General features: G+C 46.2%; 2 protein-coding genes across 2 annotated transcripts in view; both read left to right on the forward strand.

The window, feature by feature from the left end:
* Nucleotides 1-1,452: 1,452 nt before the first annotated feature.
* CHRNA1 (cholinergic receptor nicotinic alpha 1 subunit) lies at nt 1,453-11,798 on the forward strand. Its single transcript, XM_061375871.1, has 9 exons — nt 1,453-1,772; nt 3,584-3,729; nt 3,867-3,911; nt 4,334-4,443; nt 4,665-4,860; nt 5,429-5,666; nt 6,785-7,008; nt 8,302-8,541; nt 10,461-11,798. The coding sequence occupies exons 1-9, from the start codon at nt 1,733-1,735 to the stop codon at nt 10,590-10,592; spliced, it is 1,371 nt and encodes a 456-aa protein (XP_061231855.1). The 5' UTR covers nt 1,453-1,732; the 3' UTR covers nt 10,593-11,798.
* A 5,543-nt stretch (nt 11,799-17,341) lies between these two features.
* The window catches only part of WIPF1 (WAS/WASL interacting protein family member 1), a 56,249-nt gene continuing 53,423 nt past the window's right edge, over nt 17,342-20,167 (forward strand). Inside the window, exon 1 of the mRNA XM_061380206.1 lies at nt 17,342-17,447. The gene's annotated coding sequence lies outside the window, so the exon portion shown is untranslated. The remainder of the gene's footprint in view (nt 17,448-20,167) is intronic.

The following is a 20,167-nucleotide window of genomic DNA, read 5'->3' on the forward strand; positions in this document are numbered from 1 at the left end:
ATTTAAAATAACTAACTAAATAATACAGGCATCCAGCACGAAACACCAAAGCAGCTGGCAGACAGCGCAGAGGGTAGCCAGAAGAAATACAAAGTATGTCTAGTGTCACCCAGAGGCAAAACTAAGCAAGGTTTTTATGAGGAATGTTTTCAAGAAAGGAAATTCGGAGCAGCATGTAAGAACGGTCATGGCAGGTCACCTAGTGCTGTGTCCAGGGAAAAGTACAGCTTAAGCACTTGTATTTTCCAGGACACCAGCCCAAGCCTCCTGGGACTTGTGACTCTGGGACTTCTGTGACACACTTCTTGGAGGGCTTTTTCATTTAACAGCATAAAACTAATTTATCAAACTAATTTTTCTCAACACACACACACACTTCTGGCAACCAAGCACTCCCATGGCACCAAGTTCTCCTGCAGCCATACTGTGTGACAGAGTGTTCTGGTTAACCCTGCCAACTCTTAAGTTTCCCTTGGTGCCCTCTACTTTTTCTCACTGGGACAGTGAATGAATTCAAATTTGCCTTCTCCAGACTGTCTGGTATTGTACAGACCCTGACAAAGCTCTTTCTCTGCCTTCTCATCCAGGCTGAAGGTTCATACTGTCAGTTCCAGATACAGAATCTGGTTTGTATCATGGATACCACTGTCACATTCTTCTGGGCCTTTTCCAAGCCTCTTTTTGAAACCGGAGGACCAGAACCACAAAGAGCATTTGGGACATGAGCAATTTATGTTTGCTTCATCTCTCCTGGAAACTGATGGACTTGCTTTTCTCATGCTGCTGAGCACTTCACACAATGGTCTACCTCAACATTTTGTTCCTGTATGATATTGGTGAGCTCAGAGGAGGTCATTTTGTGTACGTGTGTGTGTGTATATATAAAATGCATGGTTGTTTTCTTTGCCTGAATAAGTGAATGTTACTATGAAACACATCATTTTTACACTCCTTTTCCAGGTGATTTATGGAATAATCAATAAAAATAACAAGAATGAGCAAGAACTCGCATGTCGTGCAGGAATCCATTGGATCTGCCATGCTATAGAAACTGATCATATTCCTACCGTTTGCCTATCACAGCTCAGTAAGTCTATAGGTATCTATGGGAGGATTTTCCTTCTTATTCAGGTTACTTAGGTTAGTTAACTGCTTTCAAAGGGGAAACTCTATCGAGTACCTTCTGAAAATCCCAGTAGGTTCAAGGAGATCGATCACCTTTGACCATACTTCTTCATTTCCTCAGCATTTCTCGTCCATCTGTGAAGCAAAAGGAGCAGCCTCACCCCAGTGCAGAGTCTGTACGCTGGTGAGGGCGCGTTCGAAATAAATGGCTGTGCTGTTTTCCTCCAGACAAACAAAATCCCAAATCTGGGAAGTTGCTGTGGCCACAAAGGATGGGTCTGCAGCCTGGGGAGCTTCTGAGCTCTCACCAAGACGTTCAGTTACTCTACAGATAATTCTTTCTTTTCTTTATAGGCTGATATTGTCACTTGTGAAAATGACCTTTTGTAAACTCCAGGAGATACTTGCCTGCTGACACATTGTTCTCCTGTTTCCAGCCCAGTGGCGCAGTGGCTCTCAGCTGTCATTCCCCAAAACAGGTGCTGTAAGCCAATACCTTGGTGGCTATATTTCGCCAGCACCCGGGTGGGAGGCAGCACAGACCTTCTCCAGAGAGACCTCATAGGCGCTTTGTGTGTGCATCTGTCTGTGTGGCTGCAGCGAGCGGATGATGAAGGTCCATCACATACTCCTCCTCGTCTCTGCAGGTAAAGGTGTTCTAGCTATTGCTTTGAACAGGGGTCAGCTGCTTCCTGAGTGCGCAGGACCATTCATCAGTATGGGTGAATGTGTGCTCTGGGAGCAGCCTGTCCTGCTGATAAGGTTTTATGAACGCACCAAATTGTTTAAATCAGGACTTTGGAGTGCACTGGTGACAGCTCAAATATTTGTAATTTCAGACACTAGATATTTTGAAGTGAGAGTTTTTTGTGTTTGCCTTTCTGCCATGCTCTCATGTACTCTAGCTCTATGTGTATGCCAAAATATATGGAAAGCTCTAATAAACATGGCTTGAAATGTAAAAATTCATTACAAGAAGTTTCATTAAGCTGTGGAACTACTGACAAGGAAGTAGAATTGATTTGCAGCTGTATGTGTTGTAGTGGGATAAGTCCTTTTCATTGGTCCTCTGAAAGAATGAGCATTTTGTGATCCTAAAAACTTTTCACTAAATTCAGTATAGAAATTCCTACCAAGCCACACCAGAAGGTATCAATGTAAAAGATTTTAATTGGATTAATATAGTATAGCCAAGAGTTTGACTTAGATATGACAATTTAATCGTAACATAGAAGTGGAAAGGTGACTGCTGCCCACCCCAGTGCTGTTTCCTGGCACAGAAGCAAGCAGTGCTTGTCTGTAGCAGACAGCTTTTCTCAGTGGCACCCAAGTATTTTAATACCATCTCATGGCAGGACAAGATCAAGGAAGAATCCTTGGCATGGCAGCTCAACTGTATGAAAGGAGCTGATGAAAAGTCAGTTAGGAAACCAGGGGAAATCCTGGCTTAGCTTGGAGTCAGCAGCAGAGATCTTGTTGACTTCAGTGGCCCAGGTTTCAGACTGAAAGAGGGGAAGGCAAGGCTTGAATATGCCAGAAATGCTTGCAGTGGGGTTCAGCTGGTCTGTTCCTTCTCACTGCCTTAAAGAGGGGATGCATACAAAAACATCCCCAAGCCTCCCTTCCATTTGAACAGTGAAGCCACTACAGTCTGAGCACATGATGTGCCTGCTTGTTCTGCAACAGGCTATCTGGGGTTTGTCTGTGCTTCTATGAAGTGAGGATCTGAGCCCCACAAAGCTGCTGCCTGCCATTTTCACTTGTGATGCTCTCACAAGGGTTCTTCTCTGTAGCACTGCCAAGTCACACTGAGCAGTCTGTGGGCAGAGATCTTCAAGGACAGGTTGAAACCTTCCCCAAGGAGAGGGAAAAATGAGACCACATTGTGAAGGGTTTCCTTCTCTCTCACAACGAGTACAGCCTGAGCAATTCTAGTCAATGAGAGGAGCTCTTCCTCTGCTTTAAACTTCAGACACAAGGAGTCTGGGTGGCATGTTCACCTCAGTGTCTTGTTGTGCTTTGCCCTGTCTTTTAATGGTACTATTACAGGCAAGTGGAATTGAAGATGAAGACAACGATGTTAGAAATCCCTGATTATGGGTATTCTCTGTGCTTAACAGTCCACAAGTACTGTATATAAGCACAGTTGTGGGCTGGGAGATCCCGGGAGAGATTTCTAATGCTCAGTCTGATGTCCACAGCCATGGCTATTTGTTTTTGTCCATCTCCTGGCTGGAGACTGTTGTTGCCTTATTCCTAAACGGACCTCCAGATTAGATACCTTACCCCTGTTGACAGTATTTGCAATGCACATAACACACACCTGAAATGAGGAGTCACACAGGACTCCACCAGCCACCTGCTGTTGGTGGCATTTCCTTCATGCCCACCTTGGACTGACGGTGCTGTAGCCTGTTCTCTGTCCCATCTCACTGATGCCACCCCCACTGTTCTACAGCTGGGCTGGCCCTATGCTACGAAGATGAAACTCGTCTTGTCGAGGACTTGTTCAAGGACTACAACAAGGTGGTGCGACCAGTGGAGGACCATCGGGATGCTGTCGTCGTCACTGTTGGGCTGCAGCTCATTCAGCTTATTAGCGTGGTACGGTATGAACCGCTGGCTTATTAACCACGATAGTGTCAAATGGTGTCATTTTTCTAAGGGAACAGTTTTTCTCCTGTAATCCTGATGTTTGCTGCTACTGCTTTCTCATCCCTTTTTTTTTTTTTTTTTTTAAGGATGAAGTAAATCAGATTGTGACAACCAATGTGCGCCTGAAACAGGTAACTATAAATAGTGCCAACCATTTAATCCGTTTCAAATGAATACACAGGACACAGCCAGAAAGTCACTATTAATTGCTGTGTTGGACAGGTGGTCAGCTAGCAGATAATGCCTTCTTTCTGGGGTCTCAAGCACAAAATGCGCTAGACCCTAAAGAACCTTAAGAAAAGCATTTTGTATTATATTTCTAACAGTACACTTCTGGTATATTTATCTTTCATATGTGTATATCAATTTTTTCATCAGCTTTTTAAGCCAAAGTTTAGGTTAATGTAAAAACTTAGCTGGGGATCCCAGTAGCATATGTTTATGCTTACCTCCATATCCCAAAGCGAGGAAGGTGCTTGTTTCTAGGCAGTCCCTAAACTGCCCCCAGAAGTGCTGGAAGAGGCTCTCAGTGACTGAACTCCTCCCTCCTTAGCAATGGACAGATGTCAACCTCAAGTGGAATCCGGATGACTACGGTGGTGTGAAAAAAATCCGCATCCCCTCAGACGACATCTGGCGGCCAGATCTTGTGCTTTACAACAAGTAAGGGGTGCCGGCTGCCTGGGGAGGGGGGGGCACCGCTGCCCCATGGGCTGCTTTCCCACAGCATCTGGGCCCTGGGTACGATGCCTCAGACCAAGCTTCTGCAGCAGCAGGCACGGTGACAACTGGGGAATCAGTTGATCTGCGGTCAGAGAACTCCTTTTGTGACCGTGTTAATTAAGCTGCCCATAGTGCTGTTAATGTCCTTGTTCCTTTTGCAGTGCAGATGGTGATTTTGCCATTGTCAAATACACCAAAGTCCTCCTGGAGCACACAGGCCTGATCACCTGGACACCACCAGCTATTTTCAAAAGTTACTGTGAGATTATAGTCACGCACTTCCCATTTGACCAGCAGAACTGCAGCATGAAGTTGGGGACTTGGACATATGATGGTACAGTGGTTGTTATTAACCCGGTAAGCAAGGAGCTTGTAATGGGGAAAAGCAGGAAAAAGCTGGATGTGTTTTTAGAGAAATCTCAGATTTAGAATGGGATATAACCTGGTTTTGACTGAAAATCAAGCAGGCACTACCTGTAAATTATAAAAGCCCTATTTGTAGATCTAGCATAAAATGTCCTCGTTTAGCTTCTGAAATTCTGCATATGCATAATTCCTGTGCCTTAACAGTCTCCTACCTGCCTGTGCTTTGACATTTTGGGGAGAGAGTGGTGGGATGCTTTTTCTCTGCTCATGACTTTGCATTTCCAAGGACTTTTTGCCTGTTCCCTCAGGTATGTCTCCTACCTGTAAATATTTAGTGTCTTTCTCTTTAGTCAACTACCCCTAACTGTTTCTGTAAAATATTTAGTTGAATGCTGTGCAGAGGATGATATGCTAAACCAAAATAGCAAATATGAGTTGTCTGCTCACAAAAATGCAGGAAGAACCTGAGTTATTGGGAGTCCTGTCACTGAGGGACTGCCAAGTTCTGATTTAGTTTAGAGCATCTAATGTTTAGAACCTGTAATTTGTTTGCTGTCAGGAGAGTGATCGCCCAGATCTGAGTAACTTCATGGAGAGTGGAGAGTGGGTGATGAAGGACTACCGTGGCTGGAAGCACTGGGTTTACTACGCTTGCTGCCCTGACACCCCCTACCTGGATATCACCTACCACTTCCTCATGCAGCGCCTGCCTCTCTACTTCATCGTGAATGTCATCATTCCCTGTCTGCTCTTCTCCTTTTTAACTGGGTTTGTTTTCTATCTACCCACAGATTCAGGTACGTAAATTTTTGTGTTCTACTGCCATAGAAATTGCTCTTCTAACAAGCTTCTGAGAAATTCTCACTATCTGAAATCACTAGACAACTCAAAGGGCAGCACCTACTGAAACTGGACATTTCCGCTCAAAATAATGGCTCTGAACATTCTTGCAAATAAAGGATAAGTGCTGAAAGCTGAAGCTACTGGGATAAATAAATTGGGCTGTTTCTCACAGAAATCACTGATTAACTGTCCAGTTAACTTCTGCACAACACAACAAAGATTTAGCTAGTTGATTTTTATGGCTTGCCGTAGGTAGGAGTTAGTGTGTTAGTATATCACACAGTAAGTGATCACATGGGGTGACTGAGGCCCTTTTGCGCTCTGTTAGAGGAGAGAACTTATCTGTTCATGCACGTTAACCTCATGTACAAAGAGTATCTTGACCTATTCAGTCTCATTTGTTGCTGCTGAGCAGCTCTTGCTCCCTGAAGCCATTTCCTCTGCTTCATTCATTTGACCTTGTGTCAGCTTTTCATAATGCTTAATTTAATTAAGCCCCTTTTATGAAATACTTGATGGTTGGGGTTTGGGTTTGGGTTGGTTTGGGTTTTTTTCAGTGCAAAACTTTCTATAAAGTTGAACTGGATAGAAAAGCAAGATGTTAATCATGTTTTGCGGTTCATTTCTGACATCCTGCATACAGGAAGATCTCAAATAGAGACTGAGCTCTGGTGTCAGATGTGATTTTTGTCTGCCAGCTTAGCCCAGCATGAGCCTGCCAGAGAGCAAAGCCGGTGAGCCCCCAGGGGGCTGTGGGATGATCACTAATCAGGTGCATACATTTCATCATTCAAAAGGCACAGCCCATGAAGTGCTACTGGCACTTTCCACATCCATCACCCATACCTCAGCCCATCCATACCTGGTGATTCCCACATTAATGCCAGAGCTGATGTTATGTTAGGCGCTCAGGTTTGCTCAGTCTAGTTACTGCTTTGGATGCTGGGGGAGATGATACCAGTCACGTGTACTTGAGTGAACAGTGATCCTATCTTGTCAAATAAATATTGTCTGTACTGAATGATAACAGCAGCAATGGTATTTTCTTTTTCTCTTTTTTTTTCCATGGCAGGTGAGAAAATGACTCTCAGCATCTCTGTCCTGCTGTCTTTGACCGTGTTCCTTCTGGTCATAGTGGAGCTGATTCCCTCCACCTCCAGTGCAGTGCCTCTGATAGGCAAATACATGCTGTTTACAATGGTGTTTGTCATCGCTTCAATCATCATCACGGTCATCGTCATCAACACCCACCACCGCTCCCCAAGCACTCACACCATGCCGCACTGGGTCAGGAAGGTGAGCTCCATGGCTTTGCATGTTTCCTGGTTTCCACTGAGCACTCCATATTTTATTGGCAGGTTTTCTAATAAAAGTCAACAAGAATTGGGGAAGTAAATGCATCATGTTAAGTCTCTCCGGGCACAAGAGCCAGTGTTTACTACTTAGCTGTGCATAAAGTCAGCAAGGCTGCTAAAGTGCTCCTTTAAGTAACAAAACTTTCCACTGGGGTAGTCTTGCAGGGAACAGATGAGGCAAAACACAGGCAGATGAAGGTGTAGGGAAAAGAAAAGGCCCATCTGGACTCAGATTACATTTCCTGGTCTAATTCTTCATCTGACTGCAAAGCACTGCTGCCTGCCAGTGGCCAAGTTTGCAGCCCATGTGAGAACAGAACACAGAGGCCATCAGAGAGATCTGTGTTCAGCAGCCAGTTTTGCCCTGCAAAAGACAGCTTAGCAAAAGCTATGATTTTTCTCTGTGTTTTTCCAGTAAATGCAGTTGCTCTGTAGTCCTTGGGAAGCAAGGAGATCCTTGCACTGTAGTCTAAATGGTAACCACAAGATGTAATGACAGACATCCAATTTTTTCTACAAGTTCTTTGCCAGGGAGACAGTACCCAAGAGGAGCCATTCAGTCATTCTTGGCTTTTCTTAAGCCTGCCTGGGTTCATATTAAACCAGAACGTAAACAGGAGACTGTTCTCTGTATTTTTAATTATACTTCTAAGGATACTGCTTACATCAGATTCACTCTGCAGCAAAAACAAGCCCTGCAGAAGGGAGATTTCAACAGGCAAACACTCCATGTGCTTAAAAATGCTCTGGCAACAAGCCTGTTACTCCAAAGGAAATTATTGTAGATCTTATGTGCATTTGTAATAGCAAAGTCAAACATAAGTAGCCAAAAGAGATCCTTTGTAGTCCATTCTTCAAGCCAGATTCATAAACAATATGTTCCAAATTAGACAAGATTGATAGAGCTCTGTCAGCTTCCACTAGCTGAGGCTCTGCTCCAGGGCATCGCACACCCGTCCATGGGTAGATGTTGACTATATGGCAGGGGAAAATGGTTTCCAAACCACACATGACAGGCCTGCAGGTGACTCCATCTGCCCTAGGACATAAGGCTGACAAAAGCCCCAGTGAGGCTGAGGCATGGGCTATGACATACTCTGAGAGAGGATCTGTAGCTGATCCAGTTTGGGAAGCATCTGGGACCAGAGAGGCTTGCCTTTGTTCAGTACACAGCTGCATCTGTAACACAGCCTCACAGACCAGCAACTGTTGTCTTCTCCCTCCTTGCTTTCAGATCTTTATTGACACAATCCCAAACATCATGTTTTTCTCTACAATGAAACGACCATCCAGGGATAAACAAGACAAAAACATTTTTTCAGAAGATATTGATATTTCAGAAATCTCTGGGAAGCCAGGTTCTGTGCCTGTCAACTTCTACTCCCCGCTTACCAAAAATCCAGATGTGAAAAATGCCATAGAGGGAATCAAATACATTGCGGAAACGATGAAATCAGACCAAGAAGCCAGTAATGTAAGGCATTCTTTGTGCATGATTCATTTCTTGCTTTCAAATCGCTAAGTCTTTTGTTGTCGTTGTTGTTGTCGGGGTTTGTTGTTTTTTCTTTTTTGGCAAAATATCCCTGCCCCACAAAACTACTCCAAGGCCTGGTTTGTGTTTAGCAAGGGACAGTCTTCTCCCCTTGATGCAGTTAACAAGGAGCGACAGAGAATTTTCACAGATGGCAACTGAATCTTGCCCCCCCCCCAAAAAAAGGAAAAGGAAAAAAAGTGTCAGTGCTAAAGTTTTCCAACTGTGGTATGTGAAGCTGTGGAGATGGAGCGTCTGTGAGAGCAAAGCAGTTTCAAGAGCTGTAAGCAAGTTCCAAAACACATTCCTCCTGTCTCCCACTCAGGCATGTCCCCCTGCAGTAAGCGAGCTCCTGTCACTTGTGAAAGCCAGGAAGCAAGCTGAACTCTGAAAAGCTGGTCATTTTACCTGAGAAGTGTTAAACGTAACTTACAAATTAGAACTCCAGTTTTGAGAAGGTTTTGGTTTATTCCTGAATGCTACAAGTAGTCCCTGCGAGTGAAGCACGTCATGAGCTACTCTGATTACTGACTCTTTCCACATTGCAAGCCAAAGAATAAATGCGTGTGGAGTCACATATGGCAGTGTTCCCCCGGAAAACCTAGCTCTGCTGCTTTCTAACACGTTCAATGGGATTAACCCCCTCTTTTATTTCAGTTATCACAGCTCACGCAGCTTTTGGATGCGTAATTCAGTCCTGGTACTTCACCTTTCTAAATGAACATAGCCCTTTGCTGTTGAGCTGCAGGCTAGCCTGAAGATGGGGAGAGAGCTCTCCAGGACAGTAATTTGGCCTGTGCTCTTGCAAAGGATGTGCATCCTTCCCACGGACAGGATTTACACCATGGTGTTTTTTCCTGTGACCAAATTCCTGGAGCATGTGGAATGGCTCTGGCTGTAGTCTCATGTTCCCCATGACTCCTATCCCTCTCTACAGATCAAGTCTGGCGTAGCTTCAGCATCTCTGGGCTTCACTTCCTCCTAGACTTACAAAGAGGGTCTTCAGGTTACTGGCAAGTGCTCCATTCGGAAGTGGAGCCCAGCTGCTTGTGTCATCTGGGCACTGCTGATATCACTTCCAAGGGGTTTCAAAAGCCAAGTTACCCAAATAAACTGAAGGCTGTGGCTTCTGAAGGCTGCCACTTCATTACTTATCCACACCTTAAAACAGTGACCTCTTATCACTGACCTCTAAATTACAACAGCCTTTTCTACTTGTGGAGCAGCTAAGGCAAAAGTAGAGGGTACCTTAGGCCAGTACATGTCACTCTGTGAGGCAGAGTTACAGGGTGGAAATCCCAGCCCTGCTGCACTTGGCCCTTCACACTCTGCTCACTCTTACACTGCTGGGCTCCCACCAAAAGCATCAGTGGAAAAGCAAGTGGTTCACAGTGTCCCATAGCTGGAAAAAAGACTAAGGTTGCTACAGAGCAGGTTTTCCCAGACCTTAGAGTGTATACTCGGCATGGAAAGAGCTAAATTAATGGAAATTGCTTAGCTACCCCATGAGAATTAAAAAGCAACAGAAAAATACAAGCCAGTTGTGCCAAGTTAAGCATTTTGCTTTCAACGTTTCAAACTCTCTGTCAAAAGCAACCATTTGCTTAAAAATTAAGCTTTTTAACATTTCTTTTTAATGAAATTGTTCACTAAATTGCTAGGGTTGCTAAACAATATAAGCTTGAAACTTACATTTCTAGGTTGTTTAGGCTTTCAAACAACTGACCTGCTTTTGAGAGGAAAATAAGTATTTTTTGCATTGTGCAACTTAAGGAAGCTTTCTGTTGTTCACGACAGTAGATTACAAGAATGCCCATAGCAAACCTGCAGAGACTTTACCATCTCCTTTGTTTCTTTCCCAGGCTGCAGAAGAATGGAAGTTTGTTGCAATGGTGGTTGATCATCTTCTCCTTGGCATATTTATGCTAGTTTGTATTATAGGAACATTAGCTGTGTTTGCTGGTCGCCTTATTGAATTAAATCAGCAAGGATGAACATCAACTGGAAACTATTTGCTACCCTGGTCAGCATCTGAAAGCATCTCAACCATCAAAATCTGGCCAGCCTCCGAAAGCTTCACAGACAGGAATCTGTCCCTTCTGGGAGAGAGGAGGGATATAAAATGTAAGGCTCCATACTTAGCAACGCTGAGCTGCCACTCAGTGGTATTTCATTGCCAAAAAGCAGCACTCACATTACCGGTAGGCTGAATGGCTGTCAGCCAGGTTTTGATCCGTTTCACCATTTATTAAAAATGTAAATGTATTAATAAGACTGTCTGACTCTGTAACCCGCAGATACAATTCCAGTGAAATCAATAGCAGCCTAATAAGCTTTAGCTGGGCTGTAAATCTGTATCCAGCTTTAGCATTCAAGCTGGTTTCAATATCTGCTCTGTGGTTTTCTTTTTGGCAGCGTCACAGATGACTCCTCTAGCAACACTACATGTAGCCAGCAGACGTATCTCAAACTCCTTGATAAAGCACTGGATTTTCATGCACAAATCTGAAATGACTGTCATGTGTGGTTTTACCCATAGAAACTCTTGATGCAGCAAAGAGAGGGTAGTATTCCTTACTGTGGGAATGGTCCAGCCTCAGCCAGTTGGGTCCCATAGACATTTTTTGCTATCAAGTCCCTTGGTAAAGAACTTGTAGAGGAGGATTTTTGCCCTGATTTATTGCTGAGCACTGCTTTGTGATCATCAGGCATCCCAGTGACTATGCTGCAGTTGCTGCCCTCTCATTTCTACCTGCTAATACTCATTACAAGAAGCCCCACATTCATTATGTTTTAATGCTCAGGATTTTCAGCTGTCAGCAGAGATGTTCTGCGACTGCAGTCTAAGGGAAAAGTTTAGGCTGGAGGAGAATGGATGGTATCCGTAAGATAATCAGCCTACTCCGTGTCGGGAAGGTCGATTTCATCTCTCCATTCTGAGTGATGCCTAATGTTGCGGCAGCTTTGAATTTTGGGTTGCTCAGTAAACCAGCTTAAACAAATCCTCTCTGCTCTCTGAAAGCTGTCCCCTGCCCTGCTGAAATAGATCCTCAGCATTAAACTCAGATGCAGCATCACAAAGATCATTCCTAGGGCAGGTGTGGATCTGGGTTTTCCTTAGGTATGACAAAATGACACCTCCTCTTCCGAGCAGCACAAAAAATCGCCCAAACTTTGCTCAAATGTTGAGCAGCAGCTCACTCTAGTGGCTACAGCAAAGTAGTGCTGCCTTTGGCCAAGCAGCTTCGGGGTTTAGTAAAGATTCGACGTAAGCAGCAAGCCTTTGTGTGTTTCAATAGTACAGCGTGGAAATACTAGCGGTGCTGCCTATTTTTCCCCCAAAATAAATAAGGAGAGGTGGGGCAACTCATGGAAGTTACTCACCTTTCCCAGCTGGCTGTCCGAGCCAAAAGAACTACTTTGCTAACAGCTGTGAGCAATTTGCTGTGAGTTTAATAACGTGTACTGTGTTAATGCTCCACAGGAATGTGTCATGCCTGCAGAGGACAGGCATTTGAAAAGCTCTATAAGGAAAATCAGGCACTTGTGCAATACTTCCATCATTGCGTAGTGTTTGCTGGACAATGTTTTGCTGAGCTGCAGTCCTAAGCAAAGCAAACAGTTCGTCTGTGGCAATTGGTCACTTGTAAGCCTCTGCTCAGCTCTTACTGTTTAGATGATGGGTTTTTTTTCCTCCCTGGATGAGCATTATCCCTCTAAATGATTGCTGAAGACGTATGCTGGGTGAAGCCTCTGCTGACAGATGGAGCGCTTGCTGCAGCTCTGTTTATCTTCAGTGCCAGCTCTCTGCGCTCAGCCCTTGAAGGGAGTCACACAGCTCCCTGGCTAAGGATGAGCTAAGCTGCAGTGTAACAGTGCCTGGGACTTAATTGGAGGGACTGTGATTGGCACTAAAATTGACAGAACAATCCTCTTAGAGCAGCATGTGGTGGAATCAGCATTAAAAACAAACATCAAGTAACAAGATTAATGGTTAATGTCTACAGTACCTTTGTTCAGATTCCCTAGCTTCCTCAAGGCAGATCTGGGTCTTGGCCTCCAAATTCCACCGAGTACCTGCCTGCTTGCTTCTCCAGCTCTGTTCGTATAAAGCTAGCTACCACGTTGCAGTGTTTCCCTTCCACTTGCTCATAAAAAGTTATGAAATTATTTATTTGAAAATGTTAATTTGTTATCAATTGTTCTGTCTTATGTGCACAGCAAACCTTCTACCTTCCTGGTGCTCTGAGTCTTGATGAACTATTCACATCTCTACAGATGTAACACCCAGCAAAAATAAAAGCTACCAACTTCCCTTTCTCAGGTTGCAGAATCCGAGCATGGTACCCTGACTCTCCAGACAGATGGTACTCCAGACACCAATAAGCACACTTCAGGAGACAGTTCATCTGCATCTGGTTTTCACTTTGTTTTGAATACTCAGATTGTCCCAGTCGTCTTTATTCTCTGTTTCCAGTTCACCTTTGTGAACGCTTTTTTTCTGCATACCACTAACATGCCATTACCAGTATCCATTTACTGAGAGTATCTTCTGAAGGAGAGTACCTTTACCTACAAACAGACTATTTCTTCTCATCTGCTACTGTCCTTTTAACATGTCAGCACAGCTGTATCCTGCTAAAACAGTAGCTTTGGGGGTTGTAAATGTGCTGTTTCAGTCACTGTAAAAGATAATTCTGTGTCAAAGTACGTATTGCCTAACAATTTCTCATTTACAGCACTATAGTCTCTCCCTGCAATCTTAACACTAAACTTTCCTCCATGGGTAGCACCAGCACCCCCACGGAGATGGACATGGATAATACTTGTGTGATCTGCATGTGCATCTCTGCTGCCTTGCTGCCTTTAACGGGCAAATTTTGGCTCTGAGCTTTGACTAGTGATTCTCATGATAAGCAAAACAAGAAACAGGCTTCACACACTTGCTAAATCTAATAAGTGTGAAAAACAGAGAAGTGCAAACACTGTGTGCTGAAGCAAGCAGCCATCACTTCAATGAAGGCATAACAGGGATTTCCAGGTGAGAAGGTGTTGCTTTCATAGTGATAGTACCTTGAGAAATTAAAGTGTCCCTCTTTCAACTGCCATCTTCTTGCAACTAAAGCTGCTTTTATTCACTTTGATCCTGTTGATAACACCCTATTTATGTCCTTAACAGAGTAGCTCTCTGTAATGTTCTTAACCTTCTTCAACCTGATTCTCTTTTCATTTTTTATGCCATTTGGCAATTAACTTTCCCCTTTCCATTCCTCTGGCTGACCTTTAACTACTCTACCATGGGTACTTTGCTCTCAAAGATGCAGTCACCCCCAAATCTCTTTCCGCTTTGGCACTTCTGCTGTTCAGGGACCTGACCCTTCTGAGGGGGTTATTTGAGGTTTTAAAGTCTATTACCTTGTACCAGCTCCCAGGGAGCAATTCCACCTCTGTGTGAGTCTGTAACGAGAACAGGCTGCTGCTCTCCATTGTCACCAGGCAGATGAGCTACACTTGATGGCCTTATTCTGTCTATTCAGATGGTTGGATCTCAGCTCTGTAAAACATAGTTGAGCTGATCAAGAGTGAGGGAAAATAACATTCACTTGCCCAAAGAAGTTGTGAATGCTCCATCCCTGGTGGTGTTCAAGGCCAGGCTGGACAGAGCCTTGGGTGACAGGGTTTAGTGTGAGGTGTCCCTGCCCATGGCAGGGGGGTTGGAACTTGATGATCTTAAGGTCCTTTCTAACCCTAACTATTCTATGATTCTATGAGCTTGCATATGCCATCATTCACCTGCAACTTGTGTTTGGGTTCTGAAGCCTCCTTCAGCTTGAGAATTTTTAAGAACTCAGATTATTTAAGATTAATAATTTAAGATTATTGTTTCAGGCAACTGTAGGACAATTTAAGTGCTCATTTTTTCTCCAAAATACAAGCTGCTGCCAACCTCCTTGCTGTGGCCACCTCCCCAGAGATGTGTGAAAGCAGTGTGAGTTTCATCAGCATGCTGACTCAGCAGTTCCTGTTTCCACAGCTGAAGCAAACCACAGCAGGTCTGGACAGCAGGGTGAAAGAGTATGTGTAACAGAGACCCTGCAAAGTGCATAAACACTGTGCTGCTGTTGGAGAAAGGAAGCACATTACCTCCCTGAAAACGTTTGTTTTCTGGTATCGTGACATGAAAGATGTCGCCTTTAAAATCACTGATAGTTTAGCACACCAGAAATGCTATCAAGATTGGACACTTTTAGAAGGTTGCTCTGCGTGGATCCAGTCACAAGACCTCGTATTTTCATGTGTTTACTAGTGCCAAAGTCCAGCTCAGCCTCCAGCCCCAGACACGCTCCTGGTTGTAAATTCCCTCCCTCCCTCTTTCTCTTCCTGAAAAATTGTGAAATTGGTACAAAGTCTCCCATGCTTCCCTGAGAGGAATGTTGCACAGACACTGACTTTAACAAGGCTCTGGAGTACTTTCTCCCTTTCTAGAAGCCAAATCCTAGCTGCAGGCAGGACAATCATGCGCTGCTTTGCGAAAGATTCTTTAAAGCAGTTGTACTTCGGTCCCTGATAAAGTATAAAGGACTGACAGAGCTATGGAAAGCAGGTAACCTGCAGGCAATCCTTTCCATGCCCACTGTGAGAGCCCTGCTGAGTTCCGTTGCCTGTAGAGGGGTCCTCCACAACAAGGACAAGACAATTTCACTCATGACCACGTGATAGGCCAGACTGACCCACAGGCAAGAGTCCAAAGGAGTTTGTAAGCTGCAACAGCTTCAGTTGTAAGCCTTATGGGTCATTCAGTGGATTCCCCATAAAGGCAGAACTCTGCTTGCAAGGGCTGCCACCATTTCCCTTCATCTCAGCACAGATCTCCCATCACAGCACGTCCTCCCAGCTTTTAACAGCCAAGCAGATCTGTATCAGTGTTTGCTATTTATCCCATATGGAGCCTGGAATAAACACATCACATGGTATTTCCCCAGTGCGTAGACAGGAGGAAGCTGTTCGCCTCTACGTGACCCTTCAGCTAACCAATGACCCGAATGCAGTATGCCACGCTTAGGAACCTCATGTGGATTTGTGACCCTCTTTAGGGAGCTTTAGGTCTGTAAAGACAGTAAACACAAAGTATCTGCAGTTTTTCCATTTGTGAGCTCCATAAGTTTTGCTTGCAAGCTGATCTATGTTGTGTGCATGGGTCAGAAGAAGGTACGGAGAAAATATGGTACCTGGTTTTGTGTCCATCTTGTAATGCTCCAACTGTGCAATGACCCAGAAACAGAGACATTACCCACATAAAAGCCTGGCAAGGTTTGAAACTTCAGGCAAATCAGTAATGCCATTGCTCTTAGGACTGCATGTCTGACCATAATGCTGTGTCTTTGGGCAACTGGCCATCTCCTGGTCAAAACATGAAAGTAGCTGAGCACACACATTACTCATTCTTTGATTTTGCTGGGACATGCTGCTACAAGTAAATCAAGAATATACATAAGTTCTTCAGGACACCTCTCCTTAATTTCATATGTTTTAGATAACAGTGTAATGTGGCTGCTGGCTTGACCACATTCATGCATGGAGTAAACAAAACCCACCCAAATACCTCCACAATGTGGAATCCTACTGAGGCAAAAGCATGTAGGATCAATATATTGGCTCAAACAGGCACTCAGGACAGAGGTCTTATCCTACAAACTTTGCTCCTAGCTGCCCAGGCTATGCCATTACACATACTTTGGGTTTTTTTCCATTCAAGACCCAAAAACATTAACAAAAGTTTTGTTTCTAGAAAACTTAGCCAAGCTGACAGGGAAAAGGAAGCAGAGTCTATTGCTTGTCTGGCAAAGCTATCTCTGTGTGAGTTAATTGAGGTAAGATGCACAAATGCCTTCTGGGGCATCATGTAGAGAGGAGTAATTGACCTTCCCACACCTTGGTATACTGCAAACCTAAAAAGGGAAAAGCAAGTACCTCTTCCCCACTGTTTAATTACATTTCTACTCCACTGTATGTGTCCCTGCCTGCTGCCTTGCCATTCCCCAAGCTCCACTACCCCTCCCCTGCTGGCTGCTATCGAGGCCATGGGAGGCAGGTAGGGAAAATGAAGCGTGTAGAGAGCTCTGCGGACAAATAGAGCATCAGGAACTGGGGTGAGAGGAGACCTTGCTTAACCGTCCCTGGGGTTTGTGGCCTTCCGAGAAGGCCGGGCAGTCCCGGGGAAGGCACAGCGCACCTCTTCCCTCCAGCACTCCCTGCCAGCAGGGCAATGGAAGCCAACAGGTTATAGGAAGCAGAGCTGCCAATGCAGGTAACGGACATAGCCAGGGAACCGGTGAGGGCTTGAAGAGGATGAATCCCTGGAAAAGCTACCGATGTTCATAGTTTGGGTCGTTAGCAATTGGGGACCTGAAAACCCTTCCCTGTAATGAGGTTATCTCGTTAACTCTGGCTGTGCTTAACTCCCACTGAACACCGGGGACAGAAGGACCGCACTGAACACCGGGCGGGGGGCACGGCCTTCACCAGAACCCCCACGCCCCCTGGAACAACCCCCCCACGGGAAACCCTCGCTCCGACGGCCGGGCCGGGCCCGACAGAACGGGCACCGCGACCCGGGGAGACAGGGGGGTGACGGCGGGACACCCCCTGCCCGGCCCGGGCGGGCTGTCAGCGGGGCCGGCACATGTGCAGCGTCGCGGGCGGCGGGGGAGCGGCGCCCCAGAGCCGAGCCGCGCCGCTTCCTGCCTCTATAAATAGCCGTCCGGCCCAACATGTCCCGGCCGCCGCAGCGGCTGGAGCGCCGGCGGGAGCTGCCGTTCCCTCCCGCCGCCTAGCCCGCCCGGAGAGCGGTAAGGGGGCGCCGAGCTGCCGGCCCCGGGGGGAGGCGGACGGGGCATCGCTTCCCGCTCTCGGCGGGGCGCGGGGTCTGTGCGGAGCGGGCAGGGCCTCGGCGGCGGCCGCGCTGGGGCGGCTCGGCGCAACCCCCGGCCCCGCGGGACGAGCGGGTATACAAGGGTCGGGACGGGCAGCGGCTGCCCCTGCCCCGGGAGCCGAGTCTCGCTTCGTGCTTGTTTTCTCTTTCTCTCTTTTCTTCCAGACTGCTCTGTCTCGGGCTGGGACGCGCTTCTCCTGTCTTCCGAAGCCAGGGCTGAGATCCCTCTCTGCTTCCCCCTCGCTTTCCCGCTTTCCCCAGGGTTGGGTGCGTTCCCGGGATGGAGGATGGTGTTGGTCTCCGAAGGCAACTCTCGGTCCCTCTTGGCGGCTCAGACCGTGCCTCTGCATGGGCCTCCGAGGATGTGGCTGGTGGCATCCGTGCCCACCTGTGCTGTGGCACCCTGGCTGTTGTGGCAGGGTGGGGGGTACCCACACTGGTGTCATGGCACACGCTGCTACCCACATATGTGGCACCCAAGCAGGGTGTCATTACAGTCACTCATGTAGGTGTTTGTGTTGCAGCCTTCCTCCCTCAAGTGATTTGATCTACAGCGAATGTTGAGATGAGCCTTGTAGTTAGGCTTTACAGTGGAGGCGACCAAAGCAGGTCTATGCTCTGCAATCTGGCTTCTGGGGGCTTTTTGGAGGCATCAAGTCTGTAAACCTCAAGTAAATAGTCTTAAAGTTTTAGCTTGTCTTCCTCTTTGTTTGCCTCTGCTATTGTAATGGCTGTGCTTCATCTTTTAATAAACACCTTGTGCAGCGCAGGGCTACATCTTTTCTCTGAGAGTAGGTGTTCTTCAGCTGCTACTATGTGCCATGCCCAGGCCTATTACTTAAAACAGAAGTGATACAGCACTTGGCTCTGGCACTAAGGTGTGCTTCTTCAGGAACCCACTGTGAGCTACTTTTAAATTGCTCTTTTATTCTTGGAATGTTTTCTCAAAGAGAAGGCTGTAATAAGCAGCTGTTCTCAGTTGTTTTGACCTCCAGAGGATGGACAGTGTGTTTTGCTCCTTGTTCACACCTTTTTTTTCACTCTCTTTCTGCTTTTCCCTCTCTTCTGTTGGCTAGCTCTTCCATGTCTGATTTGGGAGTACAGTGAAGAGGCCTAAGAGGCCATGGTAAAAAGAAAGAGGTGTGTCAGAGTCTGGCCTCTGCATGCTGCCCACAGGGTGCCCTCTGCTTGGGAGCCTTTGGTAAAGGCAGGAGGGAGGGCAGCGCTGCTGTGGGGGGGACCCCCTCTGGCAGCGCACCTTTCCCAGTGCTATGGAGCATGAGGCAGGCTGAGCTGGCGTGTACTTTCCCCTGTGCCAGAGTGGGCGAGGGGAAGGAGCATGTGAGGAGGAAATACAGCTGTTCCAGAGCGCTTCTGCCCTCCGTGCAGCGGGAGCACGTGAGGGCAGGACAGGCACAGAAAGGGAGGTTCAGGAAGAGAGTATGAGAGAGAATCGGGGGAGGACAGAGGAGAGCTACAAGTGGAGAGGGAAAGCTTTTTATATGTGCAGAAATGCTGTTTAAAGATCTGATTAGCTAGGGCAAGAGCAAATATCCTGAAAATCCAAGATTGTGTCTCGAGTCCCTGTTGCTGTCCTTCCAGAAAGCACTGCGTTTCATTCCTCAAGTATTATCTGTGCCTTTCTGCCGCACTCTTTCAGGCTCTTCAGCATCCTCTGACCTCAAGCTGAGCAAGACTTTGCCCTCAGCATCTGCCTGTCAAATGTGTAGCTCTCCGTGTTGTACATGAAATTACTATTTCCATAGTTGGTTAGTTCAAGTTTCCAAGGAATGTGGAGTGAGAGGCACACCAGTTCCTGTGGTTGGCCTTGACTGAAGCGTGAGCTCCTTGGGGCAGGGGCTGCACCCCAGAGACTGCAGTTACTGTACCCTTGGTATCTTTGTGATTTCTGCCTCCATTCCTGTCCCTCCCACTCTTCTCTCATCTCTTGTTGCTGCTCCCCTGTTCCTCCCCCTGTGCTTCGGCTCATTGTTGGGCTTGTGTTGTAAACCAAATTGCTGAAAGATTCAGTGATCTAGGTTTAAAATCTCTGGGAAAGGAGGGAGGCGAGGGGCAGCCGCTGCTCCTGTCTGCACAGAACTCCCCTATCAGCTCTGTGCTGCCACTCCCCTGCCTTGCTTTGAGATCACACCTCAGCAAATGGGAATTAAAACAGTTGAACCCCTCTGTCTGTGTCCTAGCTTCTGCTGCCTTAGTATTTTCACTGAAACTGCACTTTTTCTACAGCATTAGTTTACTCTCTGAATGGTATAAGGTAGCAAGGTGCTGTCTTTGGGGGCTGTGTTGCTACAAGACTATTAGAAGGCTGTAAGACCTTGCTCTTTTCTCTCTCTCCTTTTTCTTTTTTTTAAGGGAAGCAGTTATCACAAACTTGTACCAGGCCGTTACTGCTTTTATTCATGCAGCAGAGTCAGAATTGAGAGTGTGCATGTGGAAAAAGGTATTAGCTATAGAAGGAGCCATTTCTCACCTATGACAGCAGGCATGACCTTTACATCTGATGACATCCAGACTCTATTCAGTGGAGAGGCCACTGAGGAGCACGAGTAATGCTAATCCCTCTGTGAGGGGAACATGCTGCAGTATTGCTCTCTGTTACCTACAGTGCATAGCTCT

This window comes from Neopsephotus bourkii, unplaced genomic scaffold, assembly GCF_033783945.1.
Source record: "Neopsephotus bourkii isolate Nb327-2 ecotype Australia unplaced genomic scaffold, CSIRO-AGI_Nbou_v1 NB_196, whole genome shotgun sequence".
In the NCBI taxonomy this organism is placed as follows: Eukaryota; Metazoa; Chordata; class Aves; order Psittaciformes; family Psittacidae; genus Neopsephotus; species Neopsephotus bourkii.

What these genes read in the sequence shown, in the direction of transcription:
- CHRNA1 (XM_061375871.1), top strand. Translation starts at nt 1,733, where the DNA reads ATGATGAAGGTCCATCACATACTCCTCCTCGTCTCTGCAG. An exon ending in CCAATGTGCGCCTGAAACAG is followed by an intron (nt 3,912 to 4,333) that starts GTAACTATAAAT and finishes CTCCCTCCTTAG; the next exon opens with CAATGGACAGATGTCAACCT. An exon ending in TGCCGCACTGGGTCAGGAAG is followed by an intron (nt 7,009 to 8,301) that starts GTGAGCTCCATG and finishes CCTTGCTTTCAG; the next exon opens with ATCTTTATTGACACAATCCC.